Consider the following 26592-nt stretch of genomic DNA (forward strand, 5'->3'; position numbering starts at 1 on the left):
CCATTTTCTTCATAGTGTAGAACGGAATTGAAACTCTTGTGAAACTCGAGGTGCCGCCAAATTAAGTTTGAGGGTTGAAAATTTATGTTAAAGAGTGCCTTTTAGGAGTCTCAGCGTTTTTCTCCATCATGTCGCCCTACCATTTTCTCGGTTTTTCTGCATAAATGGAACAATTGAATCACTTTTCATCTTATTCCAAGCAAAATTAATGGATCATCCTTTTCTTGGATTATCCTTTTCCATTCCCCGTGATCCTCTGTAGTCCCCATACGTAAAGTTTCTGGTGGCCCCCTCTCAGTTTTCACACTTTAATTCATCCTGAATCATCACCACTCTGGCAGAGCTAGAGGTTCCGCAACAACACGGATGGAACTTGCTTCAGTATATCTCTAATTAACATTTCCAGAATATTATCGTTCTCATTTATTCTCATATGCATTTCGGCGACATTGCTGGTTGTGCAGTGACATATAGAGCCTTTTCTTCGACTTATGGTTCATGGTCATTGTTTAACATGGTATTTTTGACTATGTCCTTAGCAAAAGTGGCCCAATAATAATTTCCTATAAGTATTTTAATTTATCAGATGTCAGTTTCTTAGGTTTTAAAAATGACTACTTCTTACTTTTTTTTTTTTTGTTGTCTTACGGGGATATAGTTAAAAACCATGAATATAGTTAGAAACCACGATCTTCGAAGCAACTATTTTGAACCTAAATTAAAAGCGAAATCAGGATCAAAACCGCCAAACAGCTACTTAATAACGTTAGTTTTGTTAATTAAAAAAAATAACTTTTAAACTCTATTCATTAGGTCATTTCACATTTTAGAGGATTTATAACATAAAAATATCATCTTTATTGTCGAGGAATTTAGTTGTTTTGTTAGCTATGGTTTTCCTGTAATCTGTTTCTCACAGAAATGAGGAATAAATAAATTTCACTTTATAAAGTCATGTAAAAAAAAAAATCTACTATTTTTTAGTCATTGGCTCTTTTATTTTTCACATCAATTTTAAATGTTAATTAGTTAATCAGGTGCAGTGACGATTAATATATCATTCAATAAATATATTGTTTATTATTCCTTATAAATGTGATACATATTATTCTCTAGCTGGCCTTGTTATTTTTAGCCTTCTCAAAGGTTATTTTTCGTGTTTACTTTACATTTGATATTCCTTGTTATTATAAATCTTGTAGACAGTCTCACCAGACAGATATATGAATATCATCAGTATTGTCTACACCCGGCCTGGAGTGGCAACAGGTCGTAGAGGTGACAGTAAAGAGAACGGCGGAGAAAGATTGTGTGATAAAAGAGGAAAGAGTGGGGAGGTTACCAGGGCAACCGGGGCGGTCCCATATTGCATTTTATCTCTCCATCTTCCATAACTGGCCAATCAATATCAACCGGACAAATGTCCATAATGGGTATTTCATATTATTAAATTGTGATATTGTATCAGCTGGAGTTTATTGGAAGAGAAAATTTCAAGGCAACAAATCGCTCCATCAATTTGTGGGTGGCGCCTGAGAAAAAAGAGAGTATTTTGGGGATTAGAAATCCTATAATTGTTATAATAAAACAATTATTGTCTGCAATAACTGGAGGAAGGTTTGGTTAATGGAAAAGAATTTTTGGACAGCGATAAGGAAGTTGTTATATGACACTTAAGGGTTAAACAACGGTTATGTTTGTGAGCAAAATGCAATAAAACTGTAGTATATCTTATTCAGCAATAAGGAGGAATTTTCTATTTATTTTATAATATATGTGTTGATTACAGTTTATAAGCAGCGGGCTTTGGTTTATAAAAGTCGTTCTATTAGAATAGAGTTTTATTTAGAAATAATTACTATTGAGGTGGTGAGAAAAGTGAAGTTAAAAGTGAAAACGGAAAAGAAAATGTATGTTTTGAATTGTATACAATAATTTGTATCTCATGCAATAATATGAGGCATTCGGGAAAAACTAGTAATTTCGCATTTTTCATTTAATTTTGTTTGGAGAACAAATGAAAAGTGATTTAATTGTTTCATTAATATTTAAACCCGCGAAAAATGATGTTCTGAGAGAAAAGAGTTAAGACTCCCATAAAACCATTTTCTTTATCCAACTCAGTTCACATTAAAATGTTAATCCTATAAATCAAATTAGAAGGTAGATGGTAGAAGTTGATAAGACATTAAACAACTACGCGAAAATTGGTGGGAACATCGATCTCAGTTTGAAGGGGTTGTGCTCGTATAGGTGCATGAAAGTTAAAAAACTCAAACTCCTACTCTTGTTTAATCAGCACCGAAAAAATATTTATAAACAGTTGTCCAGAATTTCGGACCGAGAGCTCTTTTCGTTTTTCATTTTACTAGACCTCATTCGATTAGGAGTGTTGTTTCTAATCGATGCCTCGAACGAGAAAAATGTAAGGAATTTACTCTTGTTAAATTCAGGATGTATCGATGTTACAAAAAATAAAACAAAAATAAATTATTTTCATCCCATAGGAAAAAATCCTATTTTTTGCATTTGTTCTTATATTTCACCGAATAATTTGAGCTGGTATGGTTAAAATTCGAATCAGCACTCCAAAAGATTTTCAAAACTTTTCCGAAATTTTGTGGTCTATTTGACTATTTGACTGCCGTGATTGGTTGACGGCCCATATTGAGGACTTTCAGTAGCTATACACCGACCATTAGTATTAAAAAAACATATGCCCTTTTGCGGTGATTTGTCTATTATATTTGTAATAACTTTTAGATTATTTTGCCTATTCGTTTGTGTCGAAATAACATGCATCCTTAACGGTCTTAACTTGTGTCCTATAAGAGAATAGTTTGGTCTCTTTCTCCTATAAAATTTCACATTCATAGGAAGTGGTGAATAAAACGAAATAAGGAAACTTTTCAAATTTCCCGAATCATTATTCTTATGTATTTAATTTTTTTTTAATCATATAAAATTAATGATAACAATAATAATGTGTTAAAAATTATACGCTAAACATGTATTAGGATATTTTAATTTAAATCTAACACTTTCAATCCCTTATTAAATTGGAATACAATTTGTACAAAAATATTCAACAAAAAAAAATCGCATATTAATTTTTAAAATCCCGGATCCCGTTTAAATTAGTTTTCTCAAATTTTATTATATTCTTGGAGGGAAAGTCTTTCTATATCCTGCTCGGGGTTCTTGAAATACTGGTTTATTTTTTGCTCTTTTGGCTTAGCTCTTTTATAAGGTTAATATTTTGTTCAAATTAAGGATAAAAAGAATTTTAATGTACTTGGTGGAATAAATCAACCCATTGGATTCCAAACTCTTGTGCATTCTTGTACCACTGCACACCAAGGCCGGAACGAGGGAAAATTATTCAGCTGGCTCCTTCTCATTCAATATTTTAAGCGTTTGAGTTTGTTAATAACATTAATACTGTATAGATTAAGTTTTAAATTGAAAATATTGTATTACTATTTATTTAATGGCAATGAAATAATGGTATGGTTTTTTGTCTGTTTTGGAAAAGTACTTCTTACTTTATATTATTAATTTTACATCAATAAATTTCCACTGCCGACGTGAACTACCACAATTTTTGTTTAAAAAAAAAAAACAGAAATGATAAATAAAGCAGAGAACAATGAAACCAGAAATAATTGTCAATTTCATACAGTCTTAAAAAGGGTAACTAACTATAAAAATGTTTCTGTGATACATTACAGTTTTTTAATCAATTAAATGAAAAAATTTCAAGCAGAATTTGAACTAAAATGACTAGAAAAAAAAATGTATTAAAAGTATACAAAATAACTAAAGATGGATACATAAATTTCTCAGTTGTTTATAAGCTGTAATATATTTTTTTTTTTTAATTTCGGAAAACTAACTCCCCTTCTTACTTCAATTTTTTTTATTTTATTAATTCTGTATTGAGGCAAAACTAAGAAGAGGAGTTAATTATGAGTTAAGGGTTAATTGCCCGAAATTGAAAAAAATATATATATTACTGCTCATAAATAACATACATATTCATAAATTAGACAACTCAGTTAGAGGTTTACATTTAGTCTTTGTATATATGTATCAGTTTTAAATTATTATTGAAGATAGGGAAAATAAAAAAGTAAACCCCATAGTCAAATTCTAGGTCTTTTAAAATAGATGTAAAGTGCTCATTCACATCCTCGTAATGACCTTTATGCAATGCAAAGTAGGTTATTTTCGTAGCGAAAATTACGAAAATAGTAGTATTTTTTCTTCATTTTTGTTTTGAAATTTGATGGAAAGTATTGTTATCATTTCATTCTCTAAACCACCAAAGAATAGGAGAAGAAATGAAGGAAGAAAAAAAAAAGTTTTGTCAAAAAATATAGGATTTTTTAGCAAAAAATGGCTGAAATAACTTTGAAAGGCGATTGATACATAAATAAGGGACAACGCTATTAGTGCGATTATGGTTTATCATAATTTTTTTTATTTCATTGAAAAAATTTCTAATTCCTGAATCACGAAATATGAAGTAAAAATCTCGTTTTTCGGATCAATACATAGTCGATTTTCATTTATTACCCTGCATAAGTTTTGTAAGTTGGTACGCTCGTATTGGAGTTATAACTATTTTTTTTATTTTTCTATTGCTATAAAAATTCATATTTTAGGGTTTCTCGAGTGGGAATAACGAATATAGATTTTGTTCCTGCCACAAATACAAAAGTACGTAATCCGAATTTCGCCCTTTCCAAAAATTTGTTCGCGATTTTAAACACCTAATTTAGTTAAAGGGTTGAAAATTTGAATGGTAATTGTGTTGTTATTACAAAAATTCTTTATCCTTTTTTTTTTCTATTTTTTCCTTTGTATTTTTTTAAGTGAAATATTTCGAAAAATTTATAGTAGGTTAATGCCCATTCTTCCAATCCATGGAAATTGAAATTTGTTGCCAAAATTTGTTTTTATATAATGTTTTTCAATCAATTCTGGTTTCTATACTACTATGTCGTATTAGTGAATGACATCAACTACCTAAGTAGAAGTTGATGACTTTTATTTGATTTTTGGTTTTTTAGCATGAATTTTTTCATTTAAAAAAATTTACTTAATTACTAGACATTTTTATTGCTTCCCCACTACTGAAGGTAGTGAAACTTAGTCTTCATGCATGGAATGGAAAGACTTGTCCTCCTGATTTGAAAATTTTCATTTTACATTTTACTTTAGAAGTGAAATAAAATGTTTGGTTTCATATCTGGCTGTAACCAAATCTGTGTGACAGACATTACATTCTACTGTTAATCTGATATTAATAGACTTTTCCTGTATGGTCCTGTATTAATTTCATCAAATTCCTTTTGACAAATTAATCTAATGTTTAATTTTATTATTCTTAAAAATTCAATTTAAAATGTGACATTATTTTTAATTTGTTTTTCTATACTGTCACTTTTAGATTAGTCTGTAAGAAGACATAGAAGAACTATGTTTATTCAGACAACTTTTTTTGTTTACAGATGAGAATGGAGTAATTACTAATGAATCAATATTTGTTGCTTTTGTGAGGAGCCATAAGCAGAGGAATGTTAACGACAATTCGCTATTCGAAGCTTTGAAAGAAGAATGGGTTACAAGGCATTTGTTAGATGGAACTATTATCTTCTCTGACCACAGGTATCGTATTTACTACACCTTGTTACTGGAAATATTATTGGTATTTAAGTATAGTCCATAATTTTTATTATTTTCTTCTTATAAGTTCACAAAAGTCATATACATCATCCTTTTATCTTATTTTGCTTTTAAAAAATAACAAAATTTATGTTACTGTTGTTTGCTTCAATTGAATTCACACTGAAAAATACACATTGTAGGTTCTTTATTTAATTTCAAGGTAATTTTTATGTTTAGAATTTCATACCTATCGGGATATTTGTCAGAGGAAGTTACAGGAAATCTAGCATTTACCTATATGCATCAAGATGATGTACGATGGGTGATGATTGCACTCAGAAAAAGTAAGTTAATTTTATAAATTATTTAGTATATGTATTTTAAACATAAATGGTGAATATCATATTTTAAGTTGATATAAATTGTTGATACAAAGATTGATTATCTTTTTAAATGATTTGATTGTTTCTGTCCGTACATTCACAGATGAGGGTATTGTTTAATACTTCATTTATTTTATAATAGTCTCATTTTATTATTTATTTTGGTTTTCAATCAAATAATAATCAATATGTCAATAGTCTTTAATGATTATGTAGAAATATAAACATTATCTAAACTTGAATATGGTTCATTTTATTTTCATGTATTTATTATTAGTCATATTTAATGAGATATTGACCTAGAACAATTTAAATAAATTCAAGAGGATCTGTTCTGCAAACCGATGAGCAATGCTTCCATTAGAGCTACCCTTTAACTTTAAATCCATCCTGGCAAAGTTGAACTTACATCAACTCATCCTACGAATCATTCCAAAGAAACTCAAAAGGATTTAGATCTAAACTTCATGATGATCACTCTAAACATCAGTATGAAGTGTTTTGGGAATATTAAGAATGGATAGCAGAAACCCTTAGGGACATAGTTTCCAGTTTATGGGTACGACCCCTCAGGGAATGGAGAATATTTATAGGCGGGTAGGAGCTGATACCAAAATATCATTTTCAAATGCAAGTAAAAGTAAAATCAGTGTTTCAAGAAATGAATTATCATAATAATTATGCACCATCCACAACTCTCAAATTCTTGCAATCCATCCGTACTCTTGTCAGAATTACTTCAGCTCTCTCTTTCATGCTCAGAACTGAGAACAGGAAACATGAGACGAACACACATGTTTCTGACTGATAACTGGAAACTTATTTTATAACGCAACATTCCTTGTAATACCTGTGTATTAAGTAGAAATTAAAAAAAATGATATTTAAGGTAAATCAATACAAGAGCCTCAAATTTATATAATGACAAGATTATTGTACTAATGAAAAAAGATTAGAAAAATGATAGTGTGGACATGTTGCCCTATTTTAAAATTTTCTATCCTGATAGCACATATGAAATAAAAAATAGTTTAGTTATTAATAACCACTTGAGCTGGCTATGGAAGCAATGATCATTTACTCTCAAGGTCTTGTCAAAATTTGAATGGATAAGAAATCCATTTTTGATTGAAAAATATAATGATTTTGCCCTCTTAACAGTAACATGCTAAGTACATATACTAGTATTATTTTTATGAATTAATACATTGTTACGATTTTGTGACTTAATTATATATATTGTATTGTAGAATGTATTGTTGATAATAGTTTAATATAAAAAAAAAGGGGGAGGACAAAAAAAGTTGGAAACCACTGCCTGTAGACAGTGTTTCCCAAAGTGTAGTATGCATACCACTGGGTTCAGGGAGAAGTTAGACAGGGGTACACTTCCATCTGGCTTTGACTGTGGGTCTATTGTATAAAATATTATTTTTATTAGAGTCTATTCAGAGGGTTAAATTTTTTCTTTTAGTGTCAAAACTTTTCCTATCCGTGTCTATTAGAGGCCTATATGTCGCCAAAGGATCTGAATTCCTATACTTCCAGGCCGGTACATTTAAAGTACATTGGTTGGTAGGGGTGTCAGTTAGGTGTAATTTTCTTTTTTTTTATTTGAAGAGGATTACTCAGTGTTACAAAAATTATAAAAGTGGTATACAGTTTACAAATGTTTTGGAAACGCTGCCTTATAGTATCCATTTTTTTTTTTTTTAACTTCAAACTTTGCTGCTTTTCCATCATTCTCTTTATTACTCTATATGTATACCTCTTGTCATAAGATTTTGTGGGTAGCTACTCTTTCAAGCATAAGTAGCAACTTTATTGAACCTTTCCTTGCCAGGTTAGGTCATTCCTCACTCTCATACTTCACTCGATTGACTATTTTTTGCTTCATTGTCATACATTGCAAATGTGCTGCTTGCTGAGAGATGGGATCCTCTGAGAGTAAGTGGGATCCCTCCATTAGTAAAAGCCGCCCTGATTTGAAATTTTATTGCTAGATTGAACTGCACGTGTTAAACGTTGGTCAACGTTGACTCAACGTTAAATATAAAAGTACTGTGTATATGTTAATTAATGTATCAATGATTAATATGACATCTTATCCTACCCTTGAGTGTTTAATATTTTCTTTTATTGTTATTTTATGTTTTTGTGACTTTTTTTTTAGTGTACAGCAACAGCGAAAGCTATGGTTGGAGTTGCTATCGCTTGCATAGTAAGAACGGAGATTATATATACCTAAAAACACATGGATTTTTAGAAAAAGATGAAAAAGGGGTTATTCAGTCCTTTATTTGTATTAACACCCTTGTCCCGTAAGTATAAAAACAACCTTAAATAAAAATTTCTGCTTTTTATTCCTACAGTTTTCTTTTCGTTCCTAAAAAATAACCTGTCTGATAAGTTTAATTTAAAATTCAACCAATAATTTTCCTATAATATAAGTATGTATAAGATACCTAATGGCCATTAAGACGTTGTCTGCCACAGTACTTTTCAAGATTTCAGTCTAGGAAGCCAATTTAAATTTGGCCAACTAAGCCAAGTAAACAAACTACGAGTTATCTCATAGATTGGCGTCTGAGACAATAACACCAACTACGAGATAACTCATAGTTGGCAGTCAACATATTAAACCAAACATTTATTAATAAATTATCAAATTGAATCATGTATTTATATATTATTATATATATATTTTCTTGTCTGAGTTTATTATCTGTTTATACTCCAGCAGGAAAGAGTGGGTTAGAGACAGGCCTACAATCTATTTTAACTTTTGTGGAAGTTTATTCTGATAGAAAAATCACAAAAGATATTATTGCTCTTTTAGGCTGTAATTGAACTTTTATCAAACTTAAGTTGAAGGTGGTTGACTGGAACTTTAATACCCACAACTTTCACCACCTTTTATTTTTTCTATGCATATTTTGATGTAAAATTGTATTACTTTATTTGATTTTATCTATTCACTAAATATTTTTGATTCAATTTTTACATTAATTATTACAGCCCTGAAGATGGTGAAAAATATATTGCTGAAATGAAGTCAATATATACACCTATGATATATAAATCAGAATTGGCAGAACCTGCTATCACAGCGCTCGTTGAGACCAGTCTGGTAAGAATTGTTATTAAAAAATTGTATTTTATTCAAGTTAGGTAAATGTTAGTTCATAGTTTAAAGGTATTTTAATTGATAATTATTTTATTATATGATTTCACGTTTAGTTTTGTAATTTTCAATATATTCCATTTATTTTCCATTACTTATTATGATAAGAAATTTACTCTTAAGAAGTGTTGATTATTGGTCCTTTTCTATTAAGACTTTATATTTATTCAATAATTTCTTTTTGAAAAACCTGCATTCAGGATGATTTTGTCACCGAAAATTAAAAACTGTTCTGCCATAAAGAACAAAGTTCTATAGTTGCAGGATAAACTAAAAAAACATTTAAATTGTTTAAATGTTTAGGACTAATAAATATATAATGTTCATCATTAAAAATAAATGTATATGTCTTATACTTGAAAGGCTAATATGTTTATATTTTTAATAAAGTAGTGGCACTTATATATTTCAGTTCTTTTATTTTGGGATTGTGAATTAGAAACTCATTAAACTATTTTTTTGCTTTATGAATTTTACTACATTATATACAGTATCTTTTTTACACTATTTTTTAAATATCAATTCTGTAGTCAAACCACGTTGCTCTCTCAAATTATTGCCATTTATCTCCTTTGTATTTCATTATCTGTCATATTTTAAAAAAAAAAAAAACATTATTTAAAATAATGGCTAATTTTGAGTATAAGGTTAATTATTGGATTGAATGCCAGTTTTGTGAAAACAACAGGCACCCAGGAATTTAAGGGATTCTCCGAAGGAATATATCGTCAAATAGATAAACCTTCAGCTCCTGAAATATGATTGGATAATAAAGAACATGGAAATTAAGTTTTGAGATCAAACGGTATAAAAAATGTAGATAGATAGAATGTAAGGTTTACTATAAAAAAGTGAGCAGCAGAACTCCATCACTGAGGTCTTATTTTTGTTTGAAAATATATGTAAAGTGATTTAATTCTTTCATTAATGTTTAAAAGTCGTGACAAAATTGGACACATAAGTATCACTATTTTATTTAAAATATTAACATTAAAAGTGTTTATCTGGCCTTTTCTAAATTTATTCCTCAAAAACTTGTGTATTAAAGGTATAAAACTTTCTGAATCAGTGTAGTTGTCAGTTTTTGAATGATAGGAGTCTAACCATTAAAATTCCTGATGTTAGAAAGAATTTTGCATCTTTCATTCTGCATATGCAATATGTAGGTAATTCATCTGCCAAAAAGAAGTAACTTTGTTTGTTTCATTAAATTAAATGATTCTATGCAGTAGTTTCTATTAATTAACTCACTTTTTTTTTTATAGAACTTCATTAATACTGTACAAATGTTTTTATTTATTATTATTTCTTTGTTTAGAATGGAAACCCCAGTTCAAAAAATGATTGTGAGGACCTCCCATTGACACCAAACCCTAAAGGCATCAAGCTAGCTGTTGAACTTATGCTGTCAGGTTTGCCTCCAAATATTCGCCAAGAGGTTCCAAACACTTGTGATGAGAAACCAAAGACACCTGCCCAGGATATACTTCCTATAGAGGTAATTTACTTTATTATATAATGTTATATTGTGAATTATACTATAAAATAAACTGAATTGTAAGTAGCATTCCAACCTTATAAGTTTATTAGGAGATTTTATTGTCTTGATGTATTTTACATGTTAATACTACCTTATTAATAACTATTAATTATTTAGTGAAGTCTTATGGTTACATTAAGGCTAAAGTACCGATTTTTAGTAAGTTTTTTTTTCAAGAGATGGCACCACTTTCGGGGCAAATTTACTTTTCTTCTCATTTGAATACAGAATAATAAATTTCCCATCTGTAAACAGATATACCATCTAGAATCCCATATAAGTTACTGAAATTGGTTCATTTTGGGATTTAAAAAATTTATCTTTGTTATTATTTGTAAATCAAATAAAGTAAGCTTATAGGCACTTGATCACAAGCAAATAAAACAAGTCTGCGCAAACAGATTCATTTTTGGTAGCATAGGATGATCGTAAAGAGAAAAATATGATTTAGGTTTAAAGCCATGAGATTTGTAATTGCTAGACCAGAGGAAGTGGCAGCTTACCCCCACTTCCCTAGACGTTGATGCTATGAGAGCCTCAATGTTTGTTTGCTTGATCTATGTATTTCCACACATTTTTAAAATTTTTTATTTTTTCACTAATACTAAAGTGGAATTCCGAAATGAGAATACGACATTTTTAAAATTAAAATAATTTTAATTTTAATAATAATGTTTTTAACTTTTTTTCTTTAGGTAAATTTTGATTTCCTTGTCAAAATATTTCATTTATCATAATTTACCATTGTAATCACTATATTGTTTTGGTTTATTTTTCTCATATTTAGAGAAATAAAAAAACAAAAATCAGAAATAAGTATTGTATCGGATAATATTTATGAGAAGAAGATAGTTGGAGGTGCGGTCAGAAAATAACACAAATGAGTTAAAAAGCTTATTTACTAGTGCCAACGTTTCGGCCAGAATTTATAGCCTTCATCAGGGCTAAGAAAAAAAACAAGATAACAACCAGTGAATAAAGGATATATAGAATGATTAAAGTAAATAATTGTACATAATGATAAAAATATAGATAAAACTAATGTAATGAAAGAAGTGGGAAATAAAAGGTATATATAGGTAATTAAATATGTGAGCAAAATAACATAATTAACGAAATAAAAATGTAAAGTTATATAATGCAAAGAAATTTTGAAATATGAATAATTTAATTTATTAATAATAATTTAAAAATGGAAAGATAATATACGTAACTAATGTAATATGTAAGTAAAAAAAAAGAAGCATAGAGAAACAAAATACAAAGTTAGTAAGACAAAGAAGTAATTAGTAAATAATAATAATAATACTTTGTATTGTGTGTGTATTGAAAAATAGACGATAAATGCAGAGATCAACAAGTTCAAAAATAATAAGCAAATTTCGTAAAAGCAGTGGACATTACAATAACATAAGAAACACACTAAAATTTAGTTCTGTTGGGTTCACTAATGTGTAACGACCTCATTAATCTGGGATTTAATAATTCAGGAAGTATTACTTACATGTATCGAAGAAGGAATATGGAAGAAGGCGAGCCAATGGAGATCAATGCCCAACAAGTTCAGAGGAAAAGCCTTCAACAGAGACTGAGCGTATCGTCAAGTGAGTCGGCGGAAGTTTTAGGAGTAACAGAAACTGAAGAGGAAGTGGATGAACAAAGGAATGGTCGTGAGCAAAGAAACCGAGAAAGCATGTGGAGGCGAGGACTTGGAGGAAGGAAGACACGTGAGATCTGAGGAGGGTGTAAGCAGAGTGGCGACCACACATTGACAAACTATCATGTGAAAGGAGAGCAGAGTGGTCTGCCTATTAACCCAGTGAACGAAGGAGTAAGCTGTCTGGTGGACACGAGCAGTTCAAACACCATTTCTTGTAGAGAAGTACAAATTAGCAGCGAGGGGAGGACACTCCAAGTAAAGGTTTGCAAATGTAAATTAATCACTCTGGGTGGATCATGCAGTATAGAGGATAGGACTGGGTAAGGAGGGGGGCTAAAGGGAGCATTTCAACAATTCATGTAGTGAGTAGAATGCTTAGGGATTATCAGGTGATTATTGGTTGTGATCTTTTAGAGAAGGTGGGGCTAAGATAATAAAAGAATAGTAATAGGAAATGGAATATTATAATCGGACGAAAGAAATGCAGATGCCAACAAACAATAGCAGACGGGAAGGCGCAAGTAGGGGCAGTAACGCAGGTGGAGAATTGGAAGGACACCATTACAACGAATTTGACGATATTTTCTTTAATGAAGGAGAGGTATTGAGTTCAACAGAAAGGACGGTTCATGAGATTCCACTAAAGCAGGAAAGAGTGACATGTGTTAGAGAACGAAGATACCCACAGCCACTCCGGAAGAACATAAGAGATGAAATCGAAAACTTTAGAAGACAAGGATTCATTGTAGACAGTACGTCACCCTATAATAGTTCGTTGTGGATGAAGCCTACGCCAGGTGAGAACGGGGATATATATAGGGTGTTCATCGATTAACGTAAGCTTAATGATAATGCCGTCGCTGATAAGTATCGGATACCGAGGTTTGAGGATATCCTTGACAGACTAGGAGGGGTTAAATTCTTTAGCACCTTTGACGTGAAAGCAGGGTATCACCAAATTCATATGCACCCACTAAGAATTTAGGAGAATGCTGTTTGGTCTGAAGAACGCGAACAATACATTTCATTCAAAGGTTAACAGACGAATTTTTGAGAGATATAGATGAATCAGTATGCCAGATTTACCTGGATGACTTCCTGGTGTTTAGTAAATTGGTTATAGACAATGTGAAACACTTAAAGAGCGTTTTTCAGAGGATGCGGGAATTCGGACTAAAACTATCTCTCTCATTGGTGGGATAAAAACAAATACATTTTCTAGGACACACCATATCTCAGGAGGGAGTCAGATCGGGCCATTGAAGACAATATAAGAAATTGTATAGATCAGTAGCAGAAGGAACCAGTACTAGCATTTCCTGACTTACAAAAGCAGTTCACACTCACGACAGACGCTAGTGAGTGCGCGCAGCGAGCAGTGCTGTCACAAGAAAGTGAGGTAAGGTATCACAGAGGCAGAAGCACGTTACAGCGCCTTTGAATGAGGACGACTGGGTTATATATTATTATTGGGGGAGTGGACTCCAGAAGAAGATCAGCAATCGGCCTCACCAGAAAACCAGAATGGGAAGAAGACGTCCGCAGAAGAAAGTTCAAATGACGAAAGACCGACAAAAATGGAGGAGCTTGAGGAGATTATTAACAACAAGAGGTACCAGATTATTTGTAAGACAAAAACGACGGGGTTGCTGAAGATAGAACATAGCAAGTACGGCAGTAGTATCATTTTGACTATCTGGTCACAACCGGGTGTCAAAGAGGATCAAATCTGTAGAGAACTAAAAGAAGCATCCAATGCCGGTAAGATTTACCATTTATATGTTGGAAATGGGATAGTATGCAAAAAGAACTAACTGCTATGGAGAATGGAAAAAATTGGCATACATTGATCGTTTATTTGATGCACGTTGATGGTAGGCTCTTTGCAAGATCCAGAACATCAAAAGGAAGTGTTGGTGTATCACCAAGGAAAAACTAATCATCATGGGCTGAACGAGACTTTACAAGCATTGCGGCGCAAATATTTCTGGTGGGGCAGAAAACGCACAATCCAGGAGATTCTTGGGAAAGGTGTTACTGAACGAGGTGTGCCTAAGCAACTTGAAAGAATTCACCTGGAAAGGCTATAAGTGAGCCATAGTCATCGATGTATTCAGTAAGGTGACTATGGCATGTGCAGGACAGATCAGCGGAGGCGGTTTTACGAGCTCTTCAGACATGGTTCCAATTATATGGTGTGTCTGATAGAATTTCTTCCGACAGTGGGAGAAAATTTGGCAATACAAGCATCAGAGAGGAAGTGAGAATATTGGAAGTGGTTTGGCACCTCAACATCCAAAAAGTCGCCGAGGGACTTCATAGCACTCTAAGTGACGAGTGTACCAGCTAGAAAGGGGACTGGAACCTGATGATGCCATGGAACGGGCAGACGCAGCATACAACCACTCCATACACACTGTCACGGGGTTTGCCCTATTCGAAATTCTTTTTGGGATGCGGGTGCGTCGATGGACTGCCGTGGTACTTTGCTGGGAGAGGATGAAATTGCTGGTAATGCTTTGGCCTTCTATAAGTCAGGAACAGGATTCGCAAGGAAAAAAGTAAAATAGTGGTACAATATAACTTCCGCTCTCTATACCTGCAATATCATAGGCGTTAGTGCAAATTTCTTTGGTGAACAACGGCATATTCCGGGATTCAATTCTGAATCTTTCTCAGAAAATCCACCGAAAAAAAAAAAAAAAAAAAAGTTATAAGGAACGAATGGAAGTGATAGCTTTATTGAGTCCAGTACCTCTGGACCGAATTTTTTTTTTTAACAATGCAACCTTTATTCTATAATATATTATGTTGTAGTTCCTTGCAAGATACTTTTTTCAAAAGATAAACAAACTTCATCTTTCGGTATTAGACATTTGAGCAAGTTACTTATTTTTTGATTTTCCGCAGTTAAAATATCAACGATACGATTCACTACGAAAACATTATGTTTGTCCACTGATACAAATAGCTTTTATGGATATTCCTCACAAGCTTACTATATTAAAATACAACAAATAAATAAATCAATTAAAATAAAAAATAAATATGTAGACAATTTAAATAATTGTTTTTTATTTTTCCTATTGCCACATTGATTATTTTGTAGCCAGATTGCATTTTGAAAAATCAGAGATCATTTCGTAGATCTGAAACTCGTTGTTTAGGTTAATAAAAGTTGGATTGCAAAATATATTCTGTGGTTTGAATATTCAGATTAGATTTATATGTACACAGGGTTTCCTGTAAGTGTTAACCAATATAACAGAAAAAGACTTGGAAGGAAATTCTAATAGACAAATAAGGGTTGTTATCACGAAATAAGTGTTTCATTGTTGCGTCCCTTTCTTTTCATTATTTCTCCAAGTAGAACAGACAAGTAACTTAGTTTGAAAAATATTTGTACTTCTAAAACTTATTCTAAAACGTTTCTAATTATAATAAATTTAAAGAATTATTTATTTATTCTTCTATAACTTATTTTTTGAAAGTACGAATCAGGCAATAGTTGTGGATAATTATAAAAAAAATATAACATCCAATAAAAAATATTAAAAAAGTAAAAGCAAACAATAGGCTAAAATCTCACGATTCAGGAAATATTAATACTAATTAGATAATTAGAGTGCTACCAATTTACTGATTAGAGTGCTACCAATGGGTAGTTTCTCTACACGCCTGTAACACTCCATCCAATTTAACTTAGATCAGATTTCCTAAATGTATTAAATAAATATTTAAAAAAAAAAAAAAATTAGATAGTACCTAAGAGAAAAAAAATTAGTGCAAAAATTTACTATTACTATTCTCAAATTTAGGTATTGCTATGAGAAAGTTAGTTTTAGCAGCCTTGAGTTGCCATATCGTTCCAGCCGGTAACCACCTCAAACCGTTTCCTTCCATTTGTAAACAAAAACATATTTTTCTCTTTACGATCGCTGTATAAATGCCATAATTTCACGGAATGTCTCATTGGTTTCAGTGAACGGTCCTACAAGTGCCTATAAGGCCACATTTTTAAAAATTTATCGTTAACTCATATTTTTGCATCTTATTTTCCTTATTATTGGATTGATGCTTTTTTGACTTAATTTCAGTAACTTCTATTTTCGAAAAACACAAAATGCACTTTATAGATCCGAAATCGGACCATCCGTTCAAGAGTAAATAGAAAAGTAAATTTTGGTGCGTCCCATGAAGCAGTACATTTAGCCTTTAGTGCTGTCAATTATGATTGCTGTAACACTTCCATCAGTCCATGTAAAAGAGATCAAATAAACAAAACAGCCATATCGCTAAAGTAGAAACAGTGGATTTTAAATTCATATTTTCAGTGTCACATTATCAGCAACAACTATTCCTTAACTTTTTCTGTCAACAATATTTTTGCAGAAATATTTTTTAAATGTTGAAACTAGTTATAGCTTTTTTTAAAAAACTTTCTTCACTGCTCATGTTCAAGCTCTGTATATTGCTATATTATTTATAAACTCTTACTCTTCTAATTTTTTAATAAAAAGTAATTAATGTAACATCTTTTCAGGTTCCAAATCGAGATGTGGGAGTGAAAATGTCTAATTTGCCCAGTAAATATGATCGTCCTTCAGTCATAAGTTTTAACAAAGTTTCTGCCACTGAAAGAACTAAACGTAGTCCAGAAAGCTTGGAGGTATAATTTTATTGAATTTTTTTTTTTATCACTATTAATTATGAAATGAAATTCTAATTAGGATAATTCTATAGGAAACTGAGGCAAAGCGGCTTAGAGGAGATAAAAGTGTCATTGTTCATGACACAAGAAGTCAAATCGACACTTATTCACTGGACACTAACCTCTTCTTCAGTACAGATATATTGGATAGTGCGAGTACCAGTTTTTTCCAATTTACAGGTAATATAGGATTCTCACAGCTTGCTTTAATTTATTAAATGCTGTTAATTACCTAATAGAGTTATTTAATAATAATAATAATAATATATATCGATATAATAATAATAGTGCTGCAGTATAAAAATTTAAATGTTACAATTATCTAATATATGATGATCCAAAAGTGCTATTTTACTTTGGCACATATCATTTCATGATTTATTCAAGGATATTTCCTAAATTTGTTTTTCTACAAGCTAGTATCAGACCAAACAAATGTCCTTAACCAGAAAATGGCCTTTAAGTGGTAGACATCGAAATGATGGTGTTACCGTTTTATATAAATAGATTCTGCTTCTATATTGCAAAATCATTGTAAAAATTGAATATTATTGCTTTGGAACCCCTGCCATATGCTTGTGGCGCCTACTTTAGGAACCACTGTCATAGAAGTTAGATCACTTGTCACTTCCTATTTAAGACCAGTGTGTGGCTTAAATGACTACTAATGCAAATACTTTTAACACCGTATTTGATAGCTTTAACAATAATTTAGTTTTTATTTATGATAGTGTAAATTATGAAACTAATAGCTTAAAATATATTCAAAATCCTTATGTAATATTTATGTTTAATGTTTCAGATGATGATCCATTGAGGATTCCTGATGATGCCACAGTAAGTTTGAGTTGCTATTATCATAATTTTTTTTATCCTGTAATTTTGTTGTTTTTATATTCTGTACATTAAAAAATAAGAAATTCTCACAAAAGTTATTTTTAAATAAAACCATAAGACATTTTATTTTTATTTTTTAGTCATCTGGCTTATGGGATGCGCCGGATTCAGACCTCGAAGAGGGAGTGCTACGAGGGCACATGCACCTCGAAAACCGAATACAATCTCAAGGAGTAAGGCAACTTTATTTAATCAATTTCTGTTACCTCTTTTGTTAGCTGTGTATCTTAAGTATGTTGATGATTGAGGAACTTCCTGAGAATCATGAGATTTATTCTTGTTTTGAAAATGTGGATTTAAAAATGTTTAACTTTTAACTACATTCTTTTATACCTAATTTTAGGCCAACTTCTCTATATTCAAATTATCATAAGTTTTATAGAAATTAAATTTCTTACCCCATGTTGCTATATTTAACATTTTAATAATCCTTTACAAAGAAAAGTGTTCTGAATAAATATACTTAATAAATGCATTAAAAATTGTTAAGAACTAACGCAGCATAACTGGATTTACATATTAAAGTATATTTACCAAGAGGATACGATTACAAGGACACACAGATCATATCGAAAGGACCAATTAGAGTTCAAGGATGATCTTTGAAATATTAGATACAGGGGCAAAGAACATGAGTTAACATATTTTTAATGACATGTCCAGAAAAATAGTTATGCGATGGGCTCCTAAAGTTTGTAAGTGTTTAAATTTTTTCGGTACTCAGCATCTCAGCATAAAACACAGCCATTTCGAAACTAAATAAAGCAAGAATACTTGTTCGAATTGGCAAAATAAGACCAGTTATCACTTCAGCAGAAAAAGCAACAGCCATTTTGAAAGAGTAGCTTTGATAAACATTCTATGACTATTATGTCATTCTGATAAATGTAATAAGATTAGTATATAAAAACATGTACTGGTACAGCAAAACTGTATCAGTTGCATCATGGAGTTAGCACATATTCATTTAAATGGATAAAATAGCTGTGCCATTTTATGAAGATGTGGAGTCAGTCTACTATTGAGATTTTTGTATCTACTTCTGGAAATAAAACAATTTTTAATTTTTTTGTTTCAAAAACTTTTTCACCTTCATTTGTTTTTAAATTCTTTGTTATTTCAATTATTAGACAGATAATTGATCTGAGCTGTCTAACCGAACCAAAAATTTTTGTTCATTCTTCTAAAAGACATTAAGTAGAATCCTGTAATGAAGGTCCCTACTTGTAGTTCACCTACTCTAATAGTTCCTTATTCTAAATGGCTGATTGGGACTATTTACTTTATAATATTCTTATAATTTATTTCAGGTCCAAATTCAGGAAATTGAAGAGGACTTGCAAACAGTTCCCATCACCAGTTCTCATGTGTATCAAGACCATTTTACACATCTCAAGGTATTTATTGTAAATTAATTAATCAGAGTAAAAGAATCATAAGCATTGTAAAGAATTTAAATGTAAATTCCCAAACATAGTTTCTTAATTAATGATTTAAAAATAAGTAATTTAATGTTTTTTTTATGTCATTAAACCATTTCACAACTGATGGGTTTATAGAACCCATCACAATATTTATTTGTGAACCCATATCAATATTTTATTTTTATAGGTATGGTTGTGCTTTTAAATTGAATACCATAAACAAACATATGATTAGAGACTGGATATATGTGCAATAAAAAAAACCCAAAATACGCAAAACCATGGAATAAAAACCTAAGATGTGTTTAAAGCATCCAAATCCTGCCATAATAAAATTTGTTGTTTAATTTATAATATTAATACATTGAAAACTTACCTAACCTTGTTTGAATTAAATTAAATTTGCTAAATACACTATACATTTTAGAAACATGCATAAAACCTAACTACTTTGATTACAAAACTAAAAAAATTTCCATTATTGAAACTGAAGAGCTATGAAGAAGCTAATTGTATTAAATGATTTTATATTCCTATAATGAAAGCTTAAATTTAATTTTGTGTTTTAGAAAAAATATGCCATGTACTTTGTAGAAAGGAGTATTTAAAAATATTCTTCCTAACAAAATTCCCTGTTTTAATTTCTCATAAAATTTTATATAGTGTGTTCTTCCGTTTTGCTTTTCAGTTCTGTATCAACATACGAATATACTATACCACCAATCAAAAACTAACAAGTAATAAGTCAATGTGGAAAAACTTATAAAAGTTTGATCAAAAATATATAGATATATCCATATTGTAATGTCATATAATAATATAAAGAAAAAAATTGAAATTCTCACTAGTGCTGACAAAGTCATGTAAAAGAATGAAGGACTAGGCAGTCTAGTAATCAAAGTTAAAACAATAAAACTGAACATTGTCTATAACAAGCTTATTCTAAAGAGACTTTTTCATACCAACCTAAACCACTGATTAATACTTGTTACCTCTATATTCTTGTACTTTACCTCATTTTTGTCAATTTTAAACTATAAATTAAACAATATATGTATAATATAAGAAATTTAGTTCAAGTATTGAAATTTATGCAACAAAGAAAAATAAGCCCAAAAAGAGTAAAAGTGGTGCAATTTTGTGTAGAAAAAATTCAAAATATGATAATTTGTCAACAAAAAAAACAAAACCAAAATGTGCAATTTTGTGATGTATATAATTAGTGTTATTTGAACATCTTTTCTGAATTTATGTTCGGTAGAATTTGGAAATAGAGAACAAAAAATATAATTGCTGGAAAATGCATTATGAAGTCTTTCCAACTCACAGGTGTATGATTTGTTGTAAACTATTTTACTATCTGTTAGGTGTAAAAAGTTCTTTTATTTTAATACTTGAGTTTGTTTTTAAGTCATTCTTCTATTTATTTATTTTTTTCTCCAATAAGATTTTTATAACAATTAAATTTACTAATTCGTTTTTTTATCAGTTATTCAGCTTTTGAGACTTACCCAAACAATTATTACCCAACAATTACTTGTTTTTCAATCAAGAGAATAATCTGTTTTAAGAAAATATATCAGTGAATTGTTGCTAATCTCAATATGAAGATCCAAAATTTATATTATACAAAGAATAAGTATTAATAATTTGATTTGGTTTGTTCTAAAAGCCCTCAAATTTTAATGAATACTATTGTTTACTAAACAGCATTTTTTGAATTCTATTATGGCTTTAATTTTGTGAACAACCCACTGATTTAGTTAAGATTAGTGATGATCTATAGGATAATCTATCCTACCTACTCTATTTGGAGTTAAACCAAAGAAACAATAGTTCTCATAACTTTGATGAAGGAATTTTATTTTATTGGGTTGAAATCATCAGATTTGTTCATTTGGATGAAATCATCTAACTATGAAACCATCTCTTTTTCACTAACAATAACACTGTGAGAATGAAATTAGTCTATTGATATCTTCCTTTCTTTTTCATGATACATCATTCGGTTTATTTGGAAATATTAATGTGTTTTTAACATAAAAACATAATAAATACAGAGTTTTTGTGTTTTGGACATATTTGATTATATTAGAATTTTTTTTCTTATTTCTCTCACATATTTTTTTTTTTTTTACAAAATCCATAAAAATTACTATTTTTCAATTTAAAATTGACTCCTCTTACATGAAAAATATTTGCCTCATATACAACATTGATGGTTATCATATTGTATCTTTTTCAAATAAGTTTTCTTGCCTTTGAATACTCAGTGAAAAATCAACTTTTAAACTCATTGCGGCACCTTTCAAATTGAGTCTAAAAATATTATAAGGACATCATTTTTGTCAAAAAATATTTTCTGTTTATCAAGAAGCCCTCTTAATTTTTCTGAGACATGAGAACTTATTAGGGAAAGATTAAATGTGATAACCATAAACCTTTTTTATATATATGGGGCACAAATCTTTCATGCGAGAGTTGTTAATTTTAAATTAGGAAATAGTAATTTTTATGGATTTTGTATAAAAATGCTTAGTAGGCAAGAGAAAACAGCAAAATCACAATATGGGACATAGTCGAATATATGTCAAAAATACTCAGGTTTTAAAATGTCTTTTTATTAAAATGGTCTAATAATGGAAGTGTATTATATAAATTTAGATTTTTCCAAAATTCTTAGAGGGATATCATTTTTGGGGGAAATACTTTCCATTCCTCAAGAAGCTCCCTCAATGTTTCACAGAAATTTATTTTCAGACCAGTCGTAATCAAGGTGTCAAGCCGTATGTCCTCTAGGCATTTCTAGTGCAGTTATTATTTTATTTCAATATCACTGAAATTTATGGAATATTTCTTCTATACAATACATAGAAGGAATAAAAAAATGAATTTCTTTATCTGTAAATTAGTATAGCCTATATTATATTTAAATATTGTATGAACATGTAATAAATATCTGCCTTACTAAACTTACAGGCAGAGCATCGAAAACAGCAGGAACTTTTGAAAACTTTACAGCAAGATCATCAACGCCAACAAACAAGAGAACATATTTCACTAAGAGGAGCAGAACAAAACATTGGAGTGTAAAACAATGTTATCAGTACATTTGGTGCTCAATTTACACATTAGTGCAGCAGTTATGTAGCTGATGCCAGTTTGTATGCCCAAAACCACTATGAGGAACAAAGAATGTTCTGCAACATGACTCTTGGTATTATTTGTTATTTTTCTAAAAGTTTTATGTTGGTGTTTATTCTTCATTGAACACAAAATAAGTTATTACCCATACTATTGGTTAATTTTCTTTCAATTTAAGTAAAAAAAATCTTAATTGAATAGTATTTAAAGTTTTAGATTAAATTCATTTATCAAACGTTTTGTTTATTATTCTTCAAATTCAGTAAGTTATTTCATGCTTTTCTTAAGCAATACTACTTTTGTCATTTATTGGATAAATCGAAATTGAAGTACTAAAATCTGACAACAAACTTTTAAAACAAAGTATTGTACTTATGTAAAAAATGAAATCAGGAATGTACAAGTATTTAGATAGTCATTAATTTTAAAACTATTTTTACTTTTTTCTACATATGAACCTAATAGTAATATAATGATAATAAAAGAAAATATTGTACATACAAGCAATCGTAATCAAACTAATATTAATATTTTTAATAATTTCATATTTTTGTGAATTTTGTTATAAAATATTTTATAAGCAGGGCTTTAATCATAAGAGGTATTTTATTAATGCATATAATTAAATGAATACATGAATCTGTGTATTCTTATTTTTAATGTAGTATATTTTTTTCAATTTTTTCATTAAAAAAATAAAATAAAGATGCTCAATAAAGTTTATTTGAAACCATAGAGGACTGGGATATGTTGGGTATCGTCTTAGATAGACAACTCTGTAATAACAGACTGAAATGTCATTTTTGTGCCCTTAATAAAGGCTGACAAAGAGTACAGACTGTATAGCTAAAATTAGATTTACTGTGGTTACAAGTTTGAATTTTGATAAATTTTATAATAGCTTTATGTTGATACGATTGCTTACATTTAATTTTTAAGGAGGTTCTTAATTAATAAATATCTATATTTATAATATTATGAAAATTAGATATTTAATTTGTATTGGATAAATCATACCTTAGCAGGTTCTGGAGGGTTAGAGTTTCATATTTTGTTAGTTATACTTCAAATATTAAGATATATAAGTTAGCATTCAATGTTACCCCTTTTGTGTTTGCTTTGGAGGTTTGCATTCTTTTTTTTTTTTATCATTATCCAACATTTTATTTAAAGTTTTTTAATCTGTTATTTACAATATTTAGTGATATATTTTAATTTGATCATGGTTCATGATTATTTTGAGAATCACATGATTTTAAAAAAAATTATTACACGAGATTGTGTTTTAATGAATTTTTGCTTAGTATTATGATAGATTCATAATTATACAATATATATGTAATACATCAGTTACTAACTTTTTAAACACTTTTGTTTTAATTAATGGATTATTGTGAAAAATAGGGAAAAAAATTTAAAAGGTGTCTAAAATCATTTTTGCTTAAAGCAAGTTCACATAAAAACATCCTTTTCAATTGTTCTGTATAAAAAAGTTGTTTATACAGGCAGTCTCCGTTTTATATCGCCTTGTTTCAAAGTTACATTCCTTAGGTCAAACAAAGCTATTTAAAAAATAAATAAATAGTTTTATTGAGAACTATTCTTCAAAAAATAATTAAATTACAAAAAGGACGATACTGCTAAATGAAGTAACCATTACTTCCTCAATGGATTTAACAGTGTGATTTGTCGACCAGGACTCCACATTAAACATGAATGGAGCCTGACATAAGTACGAGGACTGTCTGTAATTATATAATTTTAACAAACCAATGATTGATTCAACTTTTGAAAATAAGTATTGTTCCCTTGGTTATATCACTGGAGAGTTAAAAGAGGCAAGATATCGTAGGAATAATCTTGTAACTATAAATATTTTTTCTGAAGTAACATACAAAATCTGAGTTCAAATTTCTTAGTTTATGGTGTAAAATATCTTGAAGAATCTGTACCATATGATTTATTGATATTGTATTTTGTATGCTTCTTTAGCTTAGTTTTCAGTAACACTGAGGCCTCATATGAAGGATTGATTACTGGGTATAAAAATTAACCTAGTGATAAACCAATATATCCCAGAAATTATTTGGAATCAGATGATGCCAAAAATCTGTAATATTTTTTATAAATATTACAACAGGATATTGAAGTTGTACTAATTGAACATTTGTAGGAATAATTGCTTATTCTAAGCAAAACTAAAATAAAAAAGTTGAAAGGGATGAAATGGTGTTTGGCTCCCAAAATTTTGCATGTTTTTAAATTTAAGCAAGGTGAATTAGGATTTTATTTTTAACTGTAGCATTGTTCTAAATGATGAAACAGTTTAACCGAATATTGATTAGTGTATGAAATGATGATTATTAAGTCGTCCAGCTTGTTTGTATAACTTCTATTTAATGTATAATAGAAGCACTTGAATGTTTGTTGTACATGTTAGCTCCCTTGTGGTTTAGATAGAAACGACCAATGTTGTCGCAAGCTTAGAATCCTGTTTTTTTTTTTTTTTTTTAAAGAATGCGTGAAGGAGTATTAAATTTTATACATATTTTATGTATTTTCTCAATAATCTGCATAAGCATTGTTGGAAAAATATTTGAAGGGTATTGCTGAATTAGCTCCCAATAACACAATTGTTATTTTAAATTAAGTGGTAGATAAATGTGTATAGTGTGTGACTCTAATTAAATGTTCATTTATTGGTGTTTAAAGAAAATAATGTAATTAGTTTCATCTTTGTTTATGTATATATTTATGTATATTATGTATATGTGTAAAGAAGAAAGGAATAAAAACAGCTTCTGTAAATTTTATACTTAAATATGTTTCATTGTTTAGTTTTAAAAAAATCTAGAAAAAATTATTATTGACCAGATGCTTTTTTTGGTTCCAATATTACTTGTTATCTATTTTATTTTACTAAGAAATCTTTCGTGTATCATTGAATTTCTAAAATTAAGCTCTTTATTTAAAACATATTTTGTTAATTGTAAATATAAAATGGCCTATACATAATGAAGCATCTCTTAAAGTCTTAATTCCAATGATGGACTTGAATTTTTAAACTGATTTTAAAACAAATAGAATATTACTCCTACAGATACCTTCAAGTTTAATATGAAATAAACTAACTTAGTGTGTATTATGAGGAAGGAAGTGTCATCATGCACTTAATAAATCAAAAGCCATCATAGCTTTTACGTTTTAATTTTATATTTACAAAAGAATCTGATTCAAATCTTGATTTCTTTATGGTGAGAACTACTTCTCCTTGGTCCACTCAGTGTAATGTAAGATATATATTTTTTAATGGTGGTATATATCAGGCTTCTGGAGCACTTTGCTAACCTTTCACCAATTTCAGTCCAAAATCTGGTTAAACTTGTCTTTCTGAAAGGAGTGATAGTTTGTTTAAGATCAGTTTTTAAATAACTATATTTTTCTGTAATTTTATTGAGAAGACTGAGGCAGACTAAAATCATGAAAATGCCTCTGGTTCTTTATTTAAGTTGTTGTTTAAATATTTTATGGGCACACTGCATTTTATACATTGCTTTATAAAAATATAGCTAATTTTGTAATAAGTGTTTTTATTACAGTAATTGTTTATAGTTACCATTGTTTTTTAATTTCTGTAATTAAGAGTTTATAAATTTGTTTATTTTTGTATCATTTACTTCATAAGTAATCACTAGTTATTTGAATCTAATTAATGTAAAATATTTTTCCTTGTATAAGTTCTTTTCATAATTACTTTTACAAAAATTAAACTATTACAATGTAAATACCTCTTCTAAAAGTATAAATTATGAACTGTGGTTACTAGTTCCTTTGTTTATTGGATTATTATAATTTAGACTTTTGCTTTTGCATATTCAAAAAATTTTTTTGTGTACAAAAAAATTTGTTTGCGTTTGGTTTTTATTTTTGGCATTAGTTCTAAGCCAAACCATGTCCTCTGGAACTCTCTTCTCTG

At 29.6% G+C, this 26592-nt stretch overlaps 1 protein-coding gene across 1 annotated transcript in view; it reads left to right on the top strand.

The window, feature by feature from the left end:
- Positions 1-22759, top strand: part of LOC106684625 (basic helix-loop-helix ARNT-like protein 2) — a gene marked incomplete at its 5' end in the record, with an annotated part of 79467 nt that extends 56708 nt beyond the window's left edge. Inside the window, 11 exon segments of the mRNA XM_067050339.1 lie at positions 5517-5673; positions 5911-6017; positions 8230-8377; positions 9075-9186; positions 10559-10738; positions 16984-17109; positions 17184-17331; positions 17954-17988; positions 18129-18221; positions 19359-19445; positions 22452-22759. Of these exon segments, the coding sequence (XP_066906440.1) occupies positions 5517-5673; positions 5911-6017; positions 8230-8377; positions 9075-9186; positions 10559-10738; positions 16984-17109; positions 17184-17331; positions 17954-17988; positions 18129-18221; positions 19359-19445; positions 22452-22565 (1307 nt within the window).
- Between the last annotated feature and the right edge of the window lie 3833 nt (positions 22760-26592).

This window comes from Halyomorpha halys, unplaced genomic scaffold (assembly GCF_000696795.3).
Source record: "Halyomorpha halys isolate HHAL.00 unplaced genomic scaffold, Hhal_1.1 Scaffold595.1, whole genome shotgun sequence".
Lineage (NCBI taxonomy): Eukaryota > Metazoa > Arthropoda > Insecta > Hemiptera > Pentatomidae > Halyomorpha > Halyomorpha halys.